The sequence below is a fragment of the Lynx rufus genome, unplaced genomic scaffold, assembly GCF_022079265.1.
Source record: "Lynx rufus isolate CCGP_SWC_20201006 ecotype Redwood Valley unplaced genomic scaffold, mLynRuf1.p SCAF_2, whole genome shotgun sequence".
Lineage (NCBI taxonomy): Eukaryota > Metazoa > Chordata > Mammalia > Carnivora > Felidae > Lynx > Lynx rufus.
Window position 1 is genome coordinate 79706960 of NW_025814834.1, and position 20867 is coordinate 79727826.

A 20867-nucleotide genomic window follows, 5' to 3' on the forward strand; every position below is an offset into this window, starting at 1 on the left:
GCCACCTGATATCTCTTCATATTACAAGTTTCTTATTCTCCTTTGGTTTTAGAGTTATAAGTCCTACAATATTCTGAATATTCAATATTCTTTAAAAGTCCTTCACTCTACCTGTGATTTATTATATTTTTTTTCATTACCCCTCTCAAGATTGGGCCCCAAAATGTAGTGTTGTTTTCTTGTTATAAGAGGTCAGGTCAGAGTAAATGAGCTTTTTTCTTCTTTTTTAATTTTTTAAAATAAAATTTTTAAAAATATTTATTTTGGGAAGAGAGAGAGACAGAGTGCAAGCAGAGGAGGGGCAGAGAGAGAGGGAGACACAGAATCTGAAGCAGGTTCCAGGCTCTGAGCTGTCAGCACAGAGCCCGACATGGGGCTTGAACTCCTGAACTGTGAGATCATGACCTGAGCTGAAGTCAGAAGCTTAACCAACTGAGCCACCCAGGAATACCCACAGTAAATGAGTTTCTGACCTGCTTTTATCTGTGCCCCTACAGAATCCATGACATTACTTTTATAAGAAATTTTATAAGATTGCCCATATCAAGCTTATAGTCAACTTAAATTTCTGAGTATTTTTAATATACATAACCATGAAGCTGGGTAGAACCCAAGAGAGTAGAACCTAACTCCATGAAATGTAATGTGTGCTGGGCATCTAGCATCAAGTAAATGCTATCATTACTGTCATATTATTGTCACTATTACTACTGTCATCCAGCATTAATGCAGGTTTTTCCCAATTGATCTAAATACTGGATTTCACTTTTCTTAAATTTATGTAATTCATTTTGACACATCTTAGCAATATGTTGAGGTCTTGTGGAGTTTTCTTTCTAATCTAATATATTTAGCTATTTTTAGCTACATGTGCATGAAGATATGGATCCTGAACAGGACAAGTTTATAGGACATAACCATATGGCAAACCACCAAAAATCCTACTGCTTAATAAATTAATCTATGCTATTAGGCTTGTTCATAAAATCCTGAACCTTCCTTGTTTTTCTGCCATTCAGCCCATACCTTTCCATCATTTCCATAAAGCTATCACAAGAGCTTTACCTTTGTTTATCACAAATATTACCCTGAGGTCAATATACACAATGTCTAGCATATCATGACATATATTTTTGCCCTTAGTTAGAATGAATTTTTTATCTTAACCTCTCTTGATAATGAACTATGTTGCATTTTTTTTTAGAAGCCTCTAGGTCAGTTTTCATATTTCTTACTAAGTTAACATGGACATCGCTTTTCTCACTTCAGTTTTGGAAAATAAACATGCAAATAAAGCAAATTGAGTTTTTAAGCTCAAATTGTTGAGCTTCACTTGACCTCTGTTTATGCAAATAAAAGAACTGTTTCCTTTGATTTCAGTTTAAATACAAACAAGGCTACCGCAAACAACTTGGCCACCATATTGGATTCCGGAGCCTGCAAGATGATCCAAAGCTTGTATTGTCCATGAATGTAGCCAAAATGCAGAGTGAAAGAGAATACAAGAAGGACTTTGAGAAGTGGAAGACCAAGTTCAGCAGCCCAGTGGACATGTTAGGAGTGGTGCTGGCCAAGAAATGCCAGGCCTTAGTCAGTGATGTGGACTACAGGAACCACCTGCATCAGTGGACGTGCCTGCCTGACCAGAACGATGTTATTCAAGCTAAAAAAGTTTATCAACTACAGAGTGAGGTCAGTTTGTTTTTAATTCAATAGCTTATATGTTGCCATTTGAGTAGCTATTTAGTCAGAGACAGAGAGTAAAAAGAGGAATTATTGTTGAATATCTAAAGTGCATCTGTTTGTAATACATAGAATCACTTGAGTTGTAGGTCCAGATGAGGATGGGGTTTTGATAGAGTGCCTTGTATTTTCACAGAATCTGTATAAGTCTGACCTTGAGTGGCTGAGAGGCATAGGATGGAGTCCCCTGGGTTCTTTGGAGGCAGAAAAGAACAAACGGGCCTCAGAAATCATCAGTGAGAAGAAATACCGTCAGCCTCCAGACAGAAACAAGTTCACCAGCATTCCTGATGCCATGGACATAGTTCTGGCAAAGACAAATGCCAAAAATAGGAGTGATGTGAGTAACTCTTTAGAAATAAATAGGAAAATTTATAGTACCTGATACCTGGTAGGAGCTCAGTAACATTTGCTTAATTAATTAGTAGAATAGCATAGCATATCATACCACGTGGCACAACATAGCATAATGTTTAATACTTGGTTGCTTCATTTGAATTATCAACTACCCTGTACTGGATCATGTAAAATGAGTTAGTACCAATTTTTTGTCACCTAAAGCTTTCTTTCTTATTTACTTGCCTTTTCTCTATTTATCCATCCATCCATCCATCCATTATGAAAATGAGAAAACTATTGAACATACTTTTTTTCTTTGAAATTTGAATGCATTAAAGACCTAGATTTTGTGTTGTTGTTGGGACAGAGTGTTGAGAGGGCAGTATATTGAGTACTTTGCACAAACGAAGTAGAACTGTTAAAAAGAGTGTATTTTCTGCCAGGTGATTATAATGCATCTTGTTAAGCCGAATCAAGACAAGTAAAGAAGACATACACATATACATATGCATACACATATCCATATATGTATACATATCATATGTGTGTGTATCCCATCTTCAAGTTATTTCCTTTGCCAGCACTGACACCAGTGTCTAGCATGTAACTCTCAATATTTATTGAATAAAATAAGTGAAAGATAGTAGTGTAGAGTAATTCTATGCCAAGAAGGGGAAAGATTACTCATCATTGTTCATTGAGAAGCATAACTCTGAAAATTACAGAATGTTGAATTATGTGCACTGAGATTCTGGAACTGATAACAAAATTTTTATTTATATATAATAATTGGGTCTTAGAAGAATCTGAGTACTTACAATATCTATATATTTTACACATATCATATAAGTGTTTATATAAAACTCATAACTAGTTTATAATAAGCATTTGATAAATTGTAGCTGCTCTTTTCCCAATCACCCCCTCACAGACTCACAATGTTTACACCCCAAATCTATAATAAATGCTAACCTGTTAGTTTTATTATAAATATTCAAGTTTTCATCTCTTCTCTCTGTTTTTATGATGGTAACTTTTTTTTTTTTTAACATTTATTTATTTTGGGGACAGAGAGAGACAGAGCATGAATGGGGGAGGGGCAGAGAGAGAGGGAGACACAGAATCGGAAGCAGGCTCCAGGCTCTGAGCCATCAGCCCAGAGCCTGACGCGGGGCTCGAACTCACGGACCGCGAGATCGTGACCTGAGCTGAAGTCGGACGCTTAACCGACTGAGCCACCCAGGCGCCCCTATGATGGCAACTTGAATCCAGCAAGCTAATAAAGCAACAAATTTATGTAAAACATCTCCCCTTTTGGAATCCAAGTTTCTTTCTCTCCATGAAGCAGAGCTGTTTATAGAGCTCTGAACTAATAAGGTGGCCAAGAGAAAAACCCTCAGTCATGAAGTTTATCAACATTAATGTCTCACAACAGACCTCTTCAACAGTGTGCCCTGGTTGTAGGAAGGCTAAGACACTGATCCCCTCAGGCCTCAGAAGAGGGCCACTTGATCCTTGAGCCTACTATCTGTCCTTTTGAATAGACCCATACTTCTATCTCAGTATAAACAAATATTAGCATTTTCTCTGTTTTTCAGGGATCAGGGCAGGGGTTGTGGTGAAAGTGACACATGCCATTGAGGAAATGGTCCCGTTTAGTGGTTCTCAGCCAGGTATATTTTTGTCCCACAGGGGACATTTGGCAATACCTAGAGACCATTGCCGTTGTCACAACTTGAGGGTGGCATGCTACTGGCATCTAGTGGATAGAAGTCAGGGATGCTGCTAAACATTCCAGAAATGTACAGAACAGCACCCCTGCAACCAGGAATCCTCCAGTATACAATACCAGTAGTGCTAAGGCTGAGAATCTCTGGTCTTAATCGGAAAGGTTAGCGCATAACCAGGATAAGCATATGTGCAAATTCACAAGCCTTGCTTTGTTTTGGTCCTGAAGATCTTAATCAGCTTCTCTGGACTATGTAGTAAGCATGTTCCGGAAGGAGAAAAGTAGCAGCTCCTGTACCCCATGCTGCATGCCTCAAGGGGAAATTGGCAAGTCCAAAAAACCAGTGAGAGTTCTAAAATTGTGTATATTGAAATAATTTCAAGTATACAGAAAAGTTGCAAAAATAGTACAAATAACATATATATATAGTAAATACATAAATATGAATATAAATATAATTATGTATATATATGTATCTTCACCCCAGTTCTCCAATTGTTAGCATTTATCACATTTGCGTCCCCCCCCCACTTTCCTTCCTTATTTTTCTTTCATAAATATGTAAGTTGCTTTATGATGCCTCTCTATCCCTAACTATTTCAGTGTGCATTTCCTGAAAACAAGAACATTTCTCTCAACTACAGTGCGACGATCAAAATCAGGAAATTAATGTTGAAACAATACTAGTCTATAGAACTTATTCAATTTTACCACGAATGTCCTTTACACAAAATAAGAACTATTTTCTGACCCAGGGTTCAATCCAAGATCACACACTAAATTTGCTTGTGTTATCTGTAGTGTCCTGTCATCTGGACTGGCTCCTCACTATTCCTTTGCCTTCTAAATCCCTGACATTGGAGAAGAGCATGGGCCAGTCATTTTGTAGAATCTCCCTCATTTGGGTCTGTTTTTTGTTTCCTCATGATTACATTCATGCTTTGTACTTAGCAGGACAACACATGTGGTATCTTCCTCCATGTGTCATATCCAGTGATACAAGATACCAGTCTGTCTCATTACTGATCATTTTAATTTTGGTCATTTAGTTAAAATGGTGTTACGAGGTTTCTCCACTGTCAAATTACCATTTTATCTTCTGGAATTGATAAGTATCTTGGGGGAGATTTCTCTGACAATGTAGGCATCCTGTTTTTCATCAAAATTTTACTCCCTTGTGTTAGTAAATCAATGAGATTTTTGTTTGAGTTCCCTTGTCTTCTGTTGAAGAAAGAGGATGGCTCTGGGACATGTAAGAGATTTTGGATAAATTCCATACCAAATTCTTTTGGGATCCTAATCCCCCCAGATTATTATAAGGTATAACCATAAATAATAAAACATAGAGAATGCAATTCCCTAATTTCTAGATATACCTTGAATACATCATCTTTTGAGAAGGGAAGGGCTATTTCCCAATTAAACATCGAAGGAGACTTTTATAATCAGATGGAGAATTTCTGCTTTATTTGACAATCTTGGCAAAGACTCTGATTACTTGGGTTGATTTCTAATGGGCAGGGTTATTTGTAAATTTGAAAAGGTAATCCATACTTTATATTTTGAAAGGCAGTTATTCCCCAGACAAATCAAAAAATACTGTACCTATATTCTGCTTATGCTGTCAGTTAAAATGCTTAATTCAGATGAATTTAGTAATCCTGTTTAAAGTTAACGATGTCATTGACTAATCTAACAAAACTGCTGAAAATCTCTTATTTCACATTTTAGAGACTTTACAGAGAAGCTTGGGACAAGGACAAGACTCAAATCCACATCATGCCTGATACACCTGACATTATTCTGGCTAAAGCAAACTTAATCAATACAAGTGATGTAAGTTTCCAAATTCAGCATGTATTTCCAGAAAGATCATTTTAATTTTTTTAATATTTATTTTATTTCTCAGAGAGTGAGCGAGAATGAGTGGGGGAGGGGCAGAGAGAGAGGAAGACCCAGAATGCAAAGCAGGCTCTGAGCTGTCAGCACAGAGTCCAACGTGGGGCACGAACCCATGAACCGTGAGATCATGCCCTGAGCCGAAGTTGGACGCTTAACCTACTGAACCACCAGGCGCCCCCAGAAAGCTAGTTTTAATTGCTTCTAAGGCATTGAATTTATATGGAAGTAAATTTGAATGTCTGAATCATTTTAATTAATAAACTACAAGTGACTTAGATTTCTTATTTAGTGGCTTTTAACTTGAATATCTAGTTGGTACTCCCTGTCTCAGGCAGAGTTGAGGGTGTGTGCTCTCTGTTCCTTGTAGTCCTTTATTACACATATCATCATAATGTAATGGTTTATATTGCTCTCCCATATGTGGACAGGTATTTCTCAGAGTCAGAGACAATTTGTGTTGTTGGTATTGGGCCTGCAGTGTTTAGCTAGTGTAGTCCCAACACACATGAAATTTCAAATGAACAAGCATTAAAAAACCATGTAGGAGAATTCTATTTTTATTTTTATCATCATCATAGCATGATCTCCAGAAATCTGTAGGTGTAAAAATTAAATATTTTAAAGACAAATTCTAAACTCTAATAGAAAGACTTTAACATTAAATAATCTTTTAGAATAATGCCACAGATCACTGAAATATAAACACATTCCAAGATCAATAGGCATTTTAAACAATCTGGTTTCCGGATAAAATGCATTAAATTCTCACTTGTTTCATTATGTAACAAATCTGGAGAAACAAATTGTTTCACTTACACTTTTTAAATTCAACATTTAAAGTTTCCTCCCCAAAATCTTAGATTTAAAAAATTATGAAGGATTTTGTTTCCTACCTACAGATGCGGGTCCTGCTACGGGCAGCCCTATGTTGTTAAATAGACTATATTTTACAATGTCATAGCTACATGAAAGAGAGAGCCCATCAGGCGTAATTTTTCCCCACTAAAAGCATTGTTCTTTTCTAACAAAAACTTCTAATGAAACACTCCAAGGTAATTGGAAAATGCCACCTAAATGATGTTTTATTTCCTTTCTCTATCAATTTGCTTCTGCCTCATACACTGAAGTATTTGGGAAGAGCTGAGATTTAATTTTGTTGATCTGGGTAATTGAAGAGCTTTAAAGTTTAAAATAGGATCTGTAGCAATCAATGGGCATAATTTCCAATTACATTGGCGTATTGTAGAGCAGATACTCTTGTCGGGGATTCTTAAAATATTTAGCATGTTGCATTCATTCTGCTATAGTTGTTTATGGAAAACAGTTTTTCTCAAAGTGATTTTCATCTCTTAACAGAAACTCTACCGAATGGGTTATGAGGAGTTGAAGAAAAGAGGTTACGATCTTCCCCTTGATGCCATACCAATCAAAGCAGCAAAAGCATCTCGAGAAATTGCCAGTGAAGTAAGACTTTATCCCCTGTTTATACTGATTTGATTGCAATTTATCACTTTAAAGCATTCTCACTTTAATTTTAAATTGAACAGAATCTTCCAAGGAGTAACAAATTAAAGCAGAGTAAAATGATCCCAGAGTGGTAGGGTGGGATGAAGATAAACTCAAGGTATTTGTAGCTGGAATTTGTGTGAAGTTTATTATAAATGAAACTTGTAGCGTGAGTTAGCGTTTAATATTTCTCATCAAAAAACTTAAACCTGTGGTTCTCTAGGCTTTGTGAAATATTGGGAGTTAATGTGCTTTGTAATTGCAACATAAGTTCATCTTGAAAGGTTCAAGACCTATCTTTTTCCTTTAGTACAAGTACAAGGAAGGCTTTCGCAAACAACTTGGCCACCACATCGGAGCCCGGGACATCAAAGATGACCCTAAGATGATGTGGTCCATGCACGTGGCCAAGATCCAGAGTGACAGAGAATACAAGAAGGACTTTGAGAAGTGGAAGACCAAGTTCAGCAGCCCAGTGGACATGCTGGGCTTGGTGCTGGCCAAGAAGTGCCAGACCTTGGTCAGCGATGTGGACTATAAGAATTACCTACATCAGTGGACATGCCTGCCTGACCAGAATGATGTCACCCATGCTCGGCAGGCCTATGACCTCCAGAGTGATGTGAGTCCAAGATTTTCCTTTGACCAACTAAAAACCGTGGCCGCTTTCCTAAGAATCAAATTTTCCCTAAAGTAAGGGGAGTTGAATTTACACAACTGAGTTCTATATCCCTAGATTAATGCCCACACCCTATCCAATCCCTAAACATCTGGAGGCACCATTACCCCACAGAGAAAGAGCTGGCAGAGCCCCCATTGCTTTGGTTAAAGACTCTGATATGTTGATCTAGAAAATTTGGATCATTCTTTTTGTGCTGCCATTTTAGATGTTTTCCAAAATATGCTTCTAATCTGAATATTCCATCGATTCATAAGACATACCAAAATTTATAAATGTCCCAAGAATTCAAGCACGAAAATGTATAGTAAAATATAATACATAATTTTATTTCTTTAGGGGCATATAATTATGCTTTACTGGTTTGTCACTTATAATTTCAGAATTTGTACAAGGCTGACCTTCAGTGGCTAAGAGGCATTGGCTGGTTACCCAGTGGTTCTCTTGAGGATGAGAAGAACAAGAGAGCTTCCCAGATTTTGAGTGATCATGTTTACCGCCAGCATCCAGATAAATTCAAGTTTTCTAGCCTTATGGACTCCATCCCAATGGTTTTGGCAAAAAACAATGCTATTACCATGAACCATGTAAGTCTTTTCTTCACTTGAAGGGGGTATTAGTGTGTGTGTGTGTGTGTGTGTGTAAACATGGTAATCTGTTTCTATAAAAGGAAAACCATATTTAATTCTTTTGCTTCATATTAAAGTGGTATTTAAGTGCTGTATGCTTCTTACTGATATGAGACATCTAGGCCTAAAGGTGTCACAAATACGGGGGTGCCCAGGTGGCTCAGTTGGTTAAACATCTGATTCTTAATTTCAGTTCAGGTCAATATCATGATCTCACCATGTGTTGGTTCGAGCCCCGTGTCAAGCTCTCTGATGACAGTGCAGAGCCTGCTTGGAATTCTCCCTTTCCTTCTTTCTCTGCCCCTTCCCCACTCATTCTCTCTCTCTCTCAATAATTAAACATTAAAAATTTTTTTTCTAAAATACCAACTCACAGAGTAGACTGTCTTTACTCTCATTAAGAACGAGATTTTTTTAAATGTATCTATTCATTACTAGCCTGTACTAGTCACATCTTTTTTGTTTGTTTTAGCGCCTCTATACAGAAGCTTGGGATAAAGATAAAACCACTGTCCACATTATGCCAGATACCCCTGAAGTTTTACTAGCTAAACAAAACAAAATAAATTATAGTGAGGTAAGTAATATATTCATGGTACGTGATGTATTTTGCTTATACTGCACTTTACGAATCAAACCTATGATGATCTATGTCTTTCTCAGAAACTATATAAACTTGGCCTAGAAGAAGCCAAGAGGAAAGGCTATGATATGCGATTGGATGCCATTCCCATCAGGGCAGCCAAGGCCTCCAGAGACATTGCAAGTGAAGTAAGTGCACCTGAAAATTTCTTTGCCTTGGCTTTGGCTCAAAGATTGCTTTCTCTCTCCTGGTTATATGGTAGGGCAAGTAAGCTATGAGGTTAAAGTTCTTGCTAACAGTCTTTTTTCTAAGTAAATAGTTTTTAATAATGGTAGTGAAATTGTCAACACAAAGGTATGATTGAGTCCATAGATGCATTTCAAAATATTGTCCATTTCCTGCTGAATTAAAGCATTAGATACTTGACTATAGTTAGACATCCTTTGGGCTTTTCCACCTGATATATTCTTATATACAATTGAACTCATTGTAGGATTCCTTCAGAAAAAAAACACATGCCTTATGAACCAGTGAACCTACAAGGGCTGAGGGAATGGGACACATTATTCATAGTCCATCCACACGTACCATATGTTTACTTCTGTGTCCAGTGACTGGTTGCCAATATTTATTTTAAGTGATGGCTTGGCTCATGTTTCTAGAAATGTTTATCCTTCTATTTCATTAGTCTATAAAGTCAAAAATATTGATTTCCAAAATATGGGAAGGTAACCATCATAATTTAAAAATAAGTATTCAATAATCAGAGAAAGTTTAAAAGTATTAACATATACCAACATAATTTAATACCTGCTGCCATTAAAATTCATGTTTGTAGAGAATATTTAATGACACAGAGGAATGCTTATGCAATAAATGAAAAAAGCAGGTATATACAATATGACTCCTATTCAATTTTACTGTCTGTAATACACCCACCCACCCACACACACACACACACTACAAAAAGCGGTTTTATAATGGTTTTCACTGAATGGTAGAATAATGTCTTTGTTTTCTTTTTTTGTGTACATATATGTATTCTTTATTTTCTAAACGGTTTACAAAGTGCATGTATGTATATGTTCAAGAGGAAATCATTATATTTTTAATGAACAGGAAAATTGGGGCCTAGTAATTGCTTTTTACTAAAAGCTAAAATAGTTGACTGTCTGTATTTCTTCTTCTAGTTCAAGTACAAAGAAGGCTATCGTAAGCAGCTTGGCCATCACATTGGTGCCCGAGCAATACATGATGACCCCAAGATGATGTGGTCCATGCATGTGGCCAAGATCCAGAGTGACAGGGAGTACAAGAAGGACTTTGAGAAGTGGAAGACCAAGTTCAGCAGCCCAGTGGACATGTTGGGGGTGGTCCTGGCCAAGAAGTGCCAGACCTTAGTCAGTGACATAGACTATAAGAACTACCTGCACGAGTGGACATGCCTGCCTGACCAGAATGATGTCATCCACGCTCGGCGGGCCTATGACCTCCAGAGTGATGTTAGTATCTAAGAATCATAATGATGTGCAAAGGTAGGAAATCAGTGAATTAACACCCCTTGGAGAAGGTAGCAATAGGTGGAACCAAGCTCCTGCAAGGCAGGAATAGCATTTCTTCTTTCCTTGTGAGTATTAATTATTTAACCTTCCAGACCAAAAAGGAGTATTGTCTGATATGCTGCCTGTCCATTAAACTGAATTTTCAAGAGTATTCTTTATTTCATATCATTTAGATGAAAATATTTTCCCAATGCAAAGATAAAATTTTACTATTTTGTGTCAACAGAATATGTACAAGTCGGATCTCCAATGGCTGAGAGGCATTGGCTGGGTTCCTATTGGCTCTTTGGATGTGGAAAAATGCAAAAGGGCATCTGAAATTTTGAGTGATAAAGTCTATCGCCAGCCTCCAGACAGATTCAAATTTACCAGTGTGACTGATTCTTTGGAACAAGTGTTAGCCAAGAATAATGCCATTACCATGAACAAGGTGAGGCTTCAAATTCAGAGAACCAAGGCAGGACTCCTGACAGCAAAATCAAAGAAAAAGAAATATAATCAAGAAAAGAAAGAAAGATGGGGCGCCTGGATGGCTTGGTCGGTTAAGCGTCCGACTTCGGCTCAGGTCATGATCTCACGGTCTGTGAGTTCGAGCCCCGCGTCGGGCTCTGTGCTGACAGCTCAGAGCCTGGAGCCTGTTTCAGATTCTGTGTCTCCCTCTCTCTCTGACCCTCCCCCGTTCATGCTCTGTCTCTCTCTGTCTCAAAAATAAACGTTAAAAAAAAAATTTGAAAAAAATTAAAAAAAAGAAAAGAAAGAAAGCATTTATCAACAAAAGACTATCCATCTGTATCTATTTATCTGATATATGTGTCATTTATATTTAGTATTTACTTCAGTAATTCTTTATGGTTTTGAGAAAAAGACATTTTTATGGAAGATCATCTTTGCATAAAAGATATTCTCAATTTCCTTTTGTTAACATACATTTCAGATTATCATAAGGCACTCAAACATCTGTTCTATGAACTGATTACTTGAAGATGTATCTACCATACATAACGTGTATAAAATGTATAACCTTTTGTTATTTTTGTTTATAATGTTCTTGTGCCCCTGAAATTCTTATTAACTACACACTGAATTTTTTTCCTGATGACATTACATATTTTCTTTGATAGCGCTTATACACGGAAGCCTGGGACAAAGACAAGACCCAGATCCACATCATGCCAGACACACCAGAAATTATGTTGGCAAGGATGAACAAAATCAACTACAGTGAGGTAGGAGCAGATACTAATTCTATGAAGTTTGCATGCGATTTCTGATTTCAGTTAATCTGTCCAAGGTGATGTAATACTAAATAACAATTGTATAAAGAATCTTTTTTCTTGCTTGGTGTGAATAGCAACTCCTGCATTTTTGAATCCTCATCCTAAACATCAAACTTCAAGTAATGCAAATGATCCCTTACAAAGTGACAATAATAAGAACTAATGATTTAAGCAGTAACCATAAGAAAAATCAAAACTTTTTCTTTTATTAATTTGTTTAAATTGGGAAATTAGCAATAGATTGTACATTTATCTCCTCCTAATGCTGTATCACTGTGCTATATCTATCTTCCATATATGATTTCCTTTTTCCAAATTGTGGTTTAAAGTCAAAATTTAAGATTTTTAATGTTTAAAATTAAGTCAGGAACTAAAATTACAGTATTATCAAATAATAGAGAAAGAAACAGAAACGGGGGATCTGCCAGGGTATATATCAGCGAGTCCATTTCCTTTCCACCCTCTGTGAGCATGGGGCCATGTACCTTCATGTCAGAACCACAGATGTTTAACCCAAGAGGTCAGCTCCTCTTCTACAAGAGTCCCCACCCAACAGGTTGTCATCCTGCCTTTGCTTAAGTGTTGTTAGTGACAAGGAATTTATCTCCTGAATCAGCCCGTTCATTCTGAAAAATTCCATTAGAAGATGCTTGTAATGTACTGAGTCAAAGATTTCTCTCTGCTGACTTCTGTAGTCTTCTGAGGCTGTGCAAAACCAATCTCTGCCAACTCTACGGAGATGAGGATAGCTACTCTGGTGCCTCCCCTGCCACCTCACCCCAAGTTCTCTTTCTCATCCAAACATCCACAGCTCCTGGGCATTCCTCACATGACACTCCTGCTAGAATGTGATCCTCCAAACCAAACAAAATCCTGCAAGTATAGAATATAGTTGACATCATATTGCCTCTTACGGACGTTTGGCCTCCATTTCTGCGCCCTGTGCCTCAGGGCACATTGGCAGCAATATCACTGCCAGGGCACATGGAACTTGGGATCGACTGAAACCCTAAGACATTTTGCATGGGCTTAAGCTAGGTTTCCTCTAGCCTGAATTTACACATTTGGCAACTTAAATTCAGTTGAAAATCAGTTCAAAGATTAACATTTATCTCTGTGCAATTTCTTCTTCTTAGATTAAGCCTATTGGTTTAAGCCCGTGGAGATTGTTGTGAATCTGATTTTTCTGTCAGCTGATGTATGAGTTATTTCTCCCAGCTTTGTGCTACCAGCAAAGAAAATATTGTTTATTTGAAAACATAAGTCAACAATATATTACTCTTCTGCATGACATCAGTTAGAGGATTTAGCTAGATGAGCCACCCTCTTAATTCATTTTATTTTGGGGAGTGCAAACTATAATTTTAGCACTTACGTAACTAACTCTCAATTGTCACCAGAAACGAAAAACATGCAGTCCTACTTGCAAAGCAAAAAGGAGTGAATTTTTTAGCAAAACCTATAAGTCCTGTATTGTTACAGGAAAGCATGTATTGCATGTGTCAGAATCTCAGGAGACAAAGAGCCTCTGTAACTAGCCACTCAGCATTTCTGGAATTCTGGACTCTGTCTTTGCTGCAAAAGTTCAGAGATGCTGTAGTGTTGCTGTTGGTTAGAAGAGTTACCTAAGGAGAACGCCCTGAACTGAATGCCTAACCTGCCTGATCTGCTTTCTTGGGCTTTTCTCTCTCGGCTTAGTTCGATTCTTTTGTAATTTTCATCTCATTGAGGATAGGAAGACAAAACGCAGATTTGATTATGTCACTCTCCCTCAAAGTTTATTGATGGTTTCCTATTTCCTATGTAATTAAGCACAAACTTATTTTAGCACCAAGCCTTCAGTCCAACTCCAGATTCTTTTCAGTCCTCTCTTGTACTTGTCCCTGGCACTGCTCCCCCCCCCTTCCTTTGACACCCCTGCACCATCACTTCCTTGTGCTTTGATTCATGCAACTCCCTCTGCCCCTGACTCCCATTCCAGTCTACTGAAATCATACTCATCACTCAAGGTCCAATGCAAAGATCAATCCCACTGCAGGAACTTTCCTGATTCTTAATTTAGGATTAATTACTCCTTCCTGGAGCTCTTTGCTAATAATATGGTTAAATCACCTCTATTGGTAGCCTCCTCTGTGGGTTATCAGTCTTTCCATAACTTCCCCCTGCAACCCTGATGATGGGAGAGGCCTCATACTCATCTTTGATTCCCAAGCACCCAGCACATTCACAGCACACAGTTGGGGCAGAATAGGTGTAGAGTGAATTAATTTCCATGATCAAGTCTTTGCCTCTTATCCACATTTTGCCACCTTAAGCCCATGAGTTTCAGCTTAATTTTTTAGATCTCTTCAAAACTGATTCCTGAGGGGGTACCTGGGTGGCTCAGTCGGTTAAGCGTCAGACTCTTGGCTTCAGCTCAGGTCATGATTTCATGGTTTCATAACTTCAAGCCCCACATCGGGCTCCATGCTGACTGCAGAGCCTGCATGAGATTCTCTTCTCCCTCTCTCTCTGCCCCTCACTGACTCATGCTGTCTCTATCTCTCTCAAAATAAATAAACTTAAAAAAAAAAACCTGATTCATGGTTGTAACAAAAAATTTTGAAACAGTGGGTAATATTTATGTTTCGTTAACTCAAGATAAGTTTTAAAATACAAAACAAAGCTGCAGTGTTCTATATACGTATCATTTTTAAGTCTTTAGCAAACAGTGCAAAGGCTTAGACCTCTCAGAATAAGATTATTATAGGCACCTAGCTGTGTAGAACTTAGTGAATTATTTTAGGCCCTTGTCAGTTTTTGGATATGAAAGTCAACATCTAACTGATGTATAATTATATATTTTTTTGCCCAAATTTAGAGTCTGTATAAACTCGCCCATGAAGAAGCAAAGAAGAAAGGCTATGACCTGCGAAGTGATGCCATCCCAATTGTGGCGGCCAAGGCCTCCAGGGACATCGCCAGTGATGTGAGTTTCAGTGTTGCCCCAAGTATATAATCAGTCTGAAGTGACACTTATACTGAACTAAATCTTCAAAAAGAACTTTCCTCACCCTTTGGAAATATGTCCTAATGTATTTATATGGGCTTTTTCAAAAACCTAGTTTTGAAGGAAGTGAAAAATTCGATGTTCAAAAAGCAGTTTATAATTTTTAGGATACAGTATGTTCAATGAAAACTGGCCCACCAAAATCAGAGAAAGATCCATTCATGGAAATTATTAGAGTACAGCTGCAAGCTTGGAGATCTAAAAATTAACGCCGTGCTTATAGAAAGTATAACTCATAAACTTAAGTACTCCCAGTGAGAATCAGGTCCTGTCTTTGTATAACATTTTAATATATAATATTCACAAAATTCATATGACACTTGACTTTATAATTCACCCTTCTAAGATTGAAAAAGAAGGCAGTTGATCTATACCAGAGGTGATTACTAGCCCAAGCTTGCACCCTTAATAACAGCTCCTGGCTGTCTAGCACAGGTTGAATAAAACCATCAACCTTTCATGGTGCCTCAGAAGATTCTTGAGGAACAGACCACTGCTCTAAATATCAAGGCCCACTATTTTGGAATATGATAATTCGCTGCCCATGATGTTGTGTTAGTGACTCCCTTTAGCGTATGTATGTTGGACTGCCCCCACAAATGGATTTATGTCAACCATAATAACAGGAATAACTAGGAAGTGTTGAGAATTCTATGCAAAGAGCTTGACATGCATTATCTTACTTACACTTCATAACTATCCTGTGATGTAAGTATTGTCATTATCCCTGTTTTGTGGGTTGCTTAAGCCACTTGTCTAAAATCAAACTCCTTGTAGGTGGTGGAGTTGAAACTCCAGACAACCTCATTACTTCCTGTTGTACCATATCGCCTCCTGCTGACCCATCTATACTTTCTTACTTAGTTATCTTTGAGACTAGAGGCATGTGTTTTGAATAACTGGCTCAGATCCCAGGACAACATCATTGGACTTGGAATAGTAAAAACATTCTTGGCCCATGTGGTGGTAGAACCCATGCATTTTCTGGAGCATGCTCTAACCAGTTGGACTGCTATATCAGCTTTACTAGTATAATAATACTAGTATTATATTAGTACACTAATGGTATACTATTACTTTATGATAGTATAGTAAGTAACTAGTATACTAATACTAAACTAGGTCCTTGACATAGAGTACTTCATCCTTCTAGGAACCAGGTACCCATTCTATGACTTATTATGCACACCATGTTACCAAGTGCTACTCTTTCCTGACATACTTTTAGTGCCTAAAATTCATTTCTCCAAGTTCCCTTATTCAAATGGCCTTTCCCCCTATGAGCACTACCTGCCTCAAGAATTATTCCTTATTACCAAGCCATAGATGATTTCGAATATGCACTGCAATTATACAGATTCCATCTATTTTCTTAGCTCTATAAGCTTCAAGCATAAAGGTCAGGATAGCAGCTTGAGTTAGTGCTTATTAGAAAAAGTCAACTTATAATTTTGACGTAAGCAAGGTGATTTTGTACAGACTTTTGACCTTCAAGGGCTTATGATAAAAACCTCATTTGTGTGTTTTTGTCTCAGTACAAATACAAAGATGGTTATCGCAAGCAACTAGGCCACCACATTGGAGCCCGAGACATCAAAGATGACCCCAAGATGATGTGGTCCATGCATGTGGCCAAGATGCAGAGTGACAGGGAATATAAGAAGGACTTTGAGAAGTGGAAGACCAAGTTCAGCAGCCCAGTGGACATGTTGGGGGTGGTCCTGGCCAAGAAGTGCCAGACCTTAGTCAGTGATGTGGACTATAAGAACTACCTGCACGAGTGGACGTGCCTGCCTGACCAGAACGACGTCATCCATGCTCGGCGGGCCTATGACCTCCAGAGTGACGTGAGTACAGCATCTATAAAAGAGCTGTGTTCAGCTCTATAAAAGTTATCCTTTATATGCAACCCATTGGCATACTTAAGCTAGGACTTATTGATCAGTGAATGAGATTTGAATCAGTGTATAGTTTTATTGCTTTATTATGTGTACATTTAATAGGCTTTATAAGGAAGGGAAGTTTACAAACTGGATTTGGTCTTTTAAAAACAAAACTGGAATTAAGCAATGTTCAGAGTCCACCAGGTGGAGACATTTTCTTTTATTCTTTTAAGGGGGTAGAAACAACACATTTTTATTAAAAAAAAATACTCAATTTTTTTAGCTTCTTTGCAAACCAGATAAGGTTATAATTAGTAGAATTCTAATGCCTGTTACGGTGCTAATTGTTATTATTATGAAACAAAAGAAGTTGCTGTATTTGTAAGCTATTGGATCAGTTCACTGACATTTTCTTCTCTTAGCACAGCTCTCTGTAGAGGGGTCACATGGTAGCTAGTGCTGCTGCTTTTAATATCAAATCTGGGTGTGAAAAGCACGTTTCCTACAGCACATAGTTTACAAATGTTTGAAGGGATTCTTTAAGCATTAGAGGATTTTGGAAAATAAAGTTAATTTTTAATTTATTTTATACCTATGTTTAATTATTTTAATTAAATTAATTTTTAAAATTAATTGGCCATTACTAAAAACTGTACAGCCCACCTGTGAAAATGCCCACAACTGTTCTGTAGTTTTTGACATACAGAACCCTGTGTTTTGCAATTGTGTCTGAAAAGAAAAGCTTTGCCTGCACATGAGTTAAAATGGTTAATGCCACCCATGGAGTTGACAGCATTGACAGACTGCTTACATCTGTCTATTTGTTGAGTGCCTCTTCAAAATCAATTTCCCCCACACTGTGATGGGGCCTTAATGGTTATTTGAAAGTTAACAGTCATTGGAAAGTTAAAAAGCACTCCAGAGGTATACAATGTTATTGCTTTCATTCTTGCTGTTGTTATTTAGGGGGCAATCCACATAGTAATCCATTAGGCCAATTCCAATAGGCTTTTTGTGTAGACTGCAAAATATCAGTCTGTATTTTCTTAGTTGCTGTTATGGGTAAAATCCTTCAAATGAGCTGGGCAAAGGTCCAATTCCTTTGCTGTGAAGTAGTTAATACTTAATGGGTTAACAAAAATCCTTAGCAGAGAAATGATGTAAAATAAATTGAGAGAGGGATGCTTGGGTGGCTCAGTCAGTTAAGATACTAGCTCTTGATTAAAGCTCAGGTCATGATCTCACGATTCAGGAGTTCAAGCCCCACATTGGGCTCTGTGCTGTGAGCTCAGAGAATGCTTGGGATTCTCTGTCTCCCTCTCTCTCTGCCCCTCCCCCCCCCCCGAAAAATAAATAAACTTAAAAAGAACACAGATTTTTGTTTAAAAACAACAAATCAAGAGACAAAGGTATGGAAAGACAACTCTGGAAAGAAGTCCATCTTCTTTTTTTAAAAATTTTTAATGTTTATTTTTTAGAGAGAGAAAGAAAATGAGTGGGGCAGGGGAAGAGAGAGAGGGGGACAGGGGATCCAAAGTGTGCTCCATGCTGACAGCAGAGATCCCGATGCAGGGCTCAAACGCACGAACTGTGAGATCATGACCTGAGTCAAAGTTGGATGTTTAATCAACTGAGCCACCCAGGCACCCCAAGAAGTCCACCTTCTTGTCCTGAGAACTTGGTGGAAAGAATCTGGGGCCTTGGACCAATGAAATGATCAACAATTGCCCTGAGCCTCGGACAGTGTTAAAGCCATGAATTTCTGCCTCAATGTATCAGGGGCTCTACATCATTATTACATATTCTTTTTTTGTTGTTTATTTCTAAAGCGCTCTACAGATATTTTGAAATATAAGAAAAAATACATAGAAGGCAATGAAATCCAACATAATCCAACCACTGAAAAAGCCCACTCCTGCTCATGTAATTTATCCACATACGTTGTGTTATGTTTTCCTTCGTGTAATGTTATATTAAGTACCTTTGTACAAGTCATCAATATCCTTTAAAATAAGACTTTTAGTAGCTGCAGAGAATTTCATTTGACTAGGCCTCACCTTTATTTACTGGTAGGCTATTGTTGGACGTATCTGTGGTTTCTCCCACTCTGGGTTGGCATTGTTTTCCTGTACACATGGGCATTATAATAACATTCACTGAACTGACAGTAATTTGGATCAGTCCTGTCCTTACCACCAGAAATATATGATCACTTTTTGTTATGGCTAGGAGATGTTTCTGGGTCATTTTTGAACATAGTGCCTCCTTTAGTCTGTCTAACACAATGAGCTTATTTTCCACGAAAAGACAACTACCAGTATTGTACGTTATTACTGATTGCATTGGCATTTTTACCATAAATCTTTTAAGTCTTGCTGAAGAGTTTCTTCCATTTTCGTCTTTACAGAACATTTACAAATCAGATCTCCAGTGGCTGAGAGGCATTGGCTGGGTCCCCATTGGGTCTGTGGATGTGGTCAAGTGCAAGAGAGCTGCGGAGATCCTGAGTGACAACATTTACCGCCAGCCTCCAGACACGCTGAAATTTACCAGTGTGCCTGATTCCCTGGAACAGGTGCTGGCCAAGAACAATGCCATCAATATGAACAAGGTGAGCCCCAGCTACCTCAAGCTTCTCTAAGATGCCAAAAGATGCTATCATACTCTAACGACTAGTGCAGTTAAAATTATCCATTGAAGTGTGTGCAGGGTCATATTTATCTCCTAAATTATATACTCGAAATCCTCTAATTTCTGTTATTCCCAATTTTAACTTTGGTCACTAGTGTTAAGACTCAAACCTCCAATTTAATACCTTGTATCCAAGTTCGGTTTGTTTTTCCTAATTAGATTAATAATAATCATGCTTAACTTTTTATAATTCCCATTTCAAATAGTATTCTATCAACATCTTCTTTGGCAGCGTTTATACACAGAGGCCTGGGACAAAGACAAGAGTCAAGTTCATATAATGCCTGATACCCCGGAGATCACGTTGGCACGGCAGAACCAGCTCAACTACAGCCAGGTTAGGGCAAACTTCTGTGGTGCGGCCCCACATGTTTTATTGTTGCCACTGTTGGCTTTCCTGTACTTGCTTCTATGGAGGTTGCTGCTGTGCCACAGCAATCATGGTGCCTGTGGCTCTGTGACGTGAACACTCAGCCCATCTAGCCTTTTATTTCTAGGTTGAATATTATCTGCTATAGGATTCCGTGGGCAAACTGAAGTTGCATTTTTAGTTTATAGCCATTGCTGGTGTGGGCCAAGGGGACTGAGTAGTATTTTCTGCATCTCCAAGGGGGTAGGATAGCCAGATAAACTAGTGACCCAATATTTCCACTGAAACACTATTTGTCATTTACCTAAAATACAAGTCCAACTGGGCTTGCTATCTTTTTATTTGCTAAATCTGGCAATCTGCCCAAGGGGACCTCTGATAATATGTAACTTTTACCTACCTGGATCCTCAATACAACTGAGAGGTAAAACAAAGGAGTATGAATAGAAGTTGAAATCTCACATTTTTTACAACCAAAGTTAAGTTCAAGGATACATTTGGATGAGAACTAAATGAGCCTAACTGAACCTCAGAATTAGGTTCCCATTTGGTCAGAGGCCACACTAGAGAAGGGCAATTAGCTACACTCCCCTCAGGGGTAAGGTCTTAGGACTTAGAGCCCAGAGAGACAGAAGGAGCTGGGCTTAGTCCCAGAGGGAGCGGGTCTGAGCTGAGTGGGAAGTGTCTAGTCGTCCCATCCCTGCTAGTTAAATAAATCGATAAGTCCGTGATTCACAGGCAGAGAGTAAAGGGGCAGAGAAAGGAGAAAGGTCAGAGAAAAATAATTGAGCTTCTTCTGTAGAAAGAAAGCTTCAGGTGTGGGAAAGAAGTGTTCTCTATTAACAGCACTGGGGTTTTTTAAAGTAAAATGCAATTTACTTTAGGCACATGTTTTACTAATATGATATAGACAAAATTTAGAATC

General features: G+C 38.1%; 1 protein-coding gene across 1 annotated transcript in view; it reads left to right on the forward strand.

Annotated features, from left to right (window-relative positions):
- The window catches only part of NEB (nebulin), a 211725-nt gene that overhangs the window by 69597 nt on the left and 121261 nt on the right, over positions 1 to 20867 (forward strand). Inside the window, exons 51-61 of the mRNA XM_047083946.1 lie at positions 1381 to 1692; positions 1880 to 2083; positions 5543 to 5647; positions 7070 to 7177; positions 7530 to 7841; positions 8282 to 8485; positions 9000 to 9104; positions 9191 to 9298; positions 10301 to 10612; positions 10899 to 11102; positions 11794 to 11898. Of these exons, the coding sequence (XP_046939902.1) occupies positions 1381 to 1692; positions 1880 to 2083; positions 5543 to 5647; positions 7070 to 7177; positions 7530 to 7841; positions 8282 to 8485; positions 9000 to 9104; positions 9191 to 9298; positions 10301 to 10612; positions 10899 to 11102; positions 11794 to 11898 (2079 nt within the window). The remainder of the gene's footprint in view (positions 1 to 1380; positions 1693 to 1879; positions 2084 to 5542; positions 5648 to 7069; positions 7178 to 7529; positions 7842 to 8281; positions 8486 to 8999; positions 9105 to 9190; positions 9299 to 10300; positions 10613 to 10898; positions 11103 to 11793; positions 11899 to 20867) is intronic.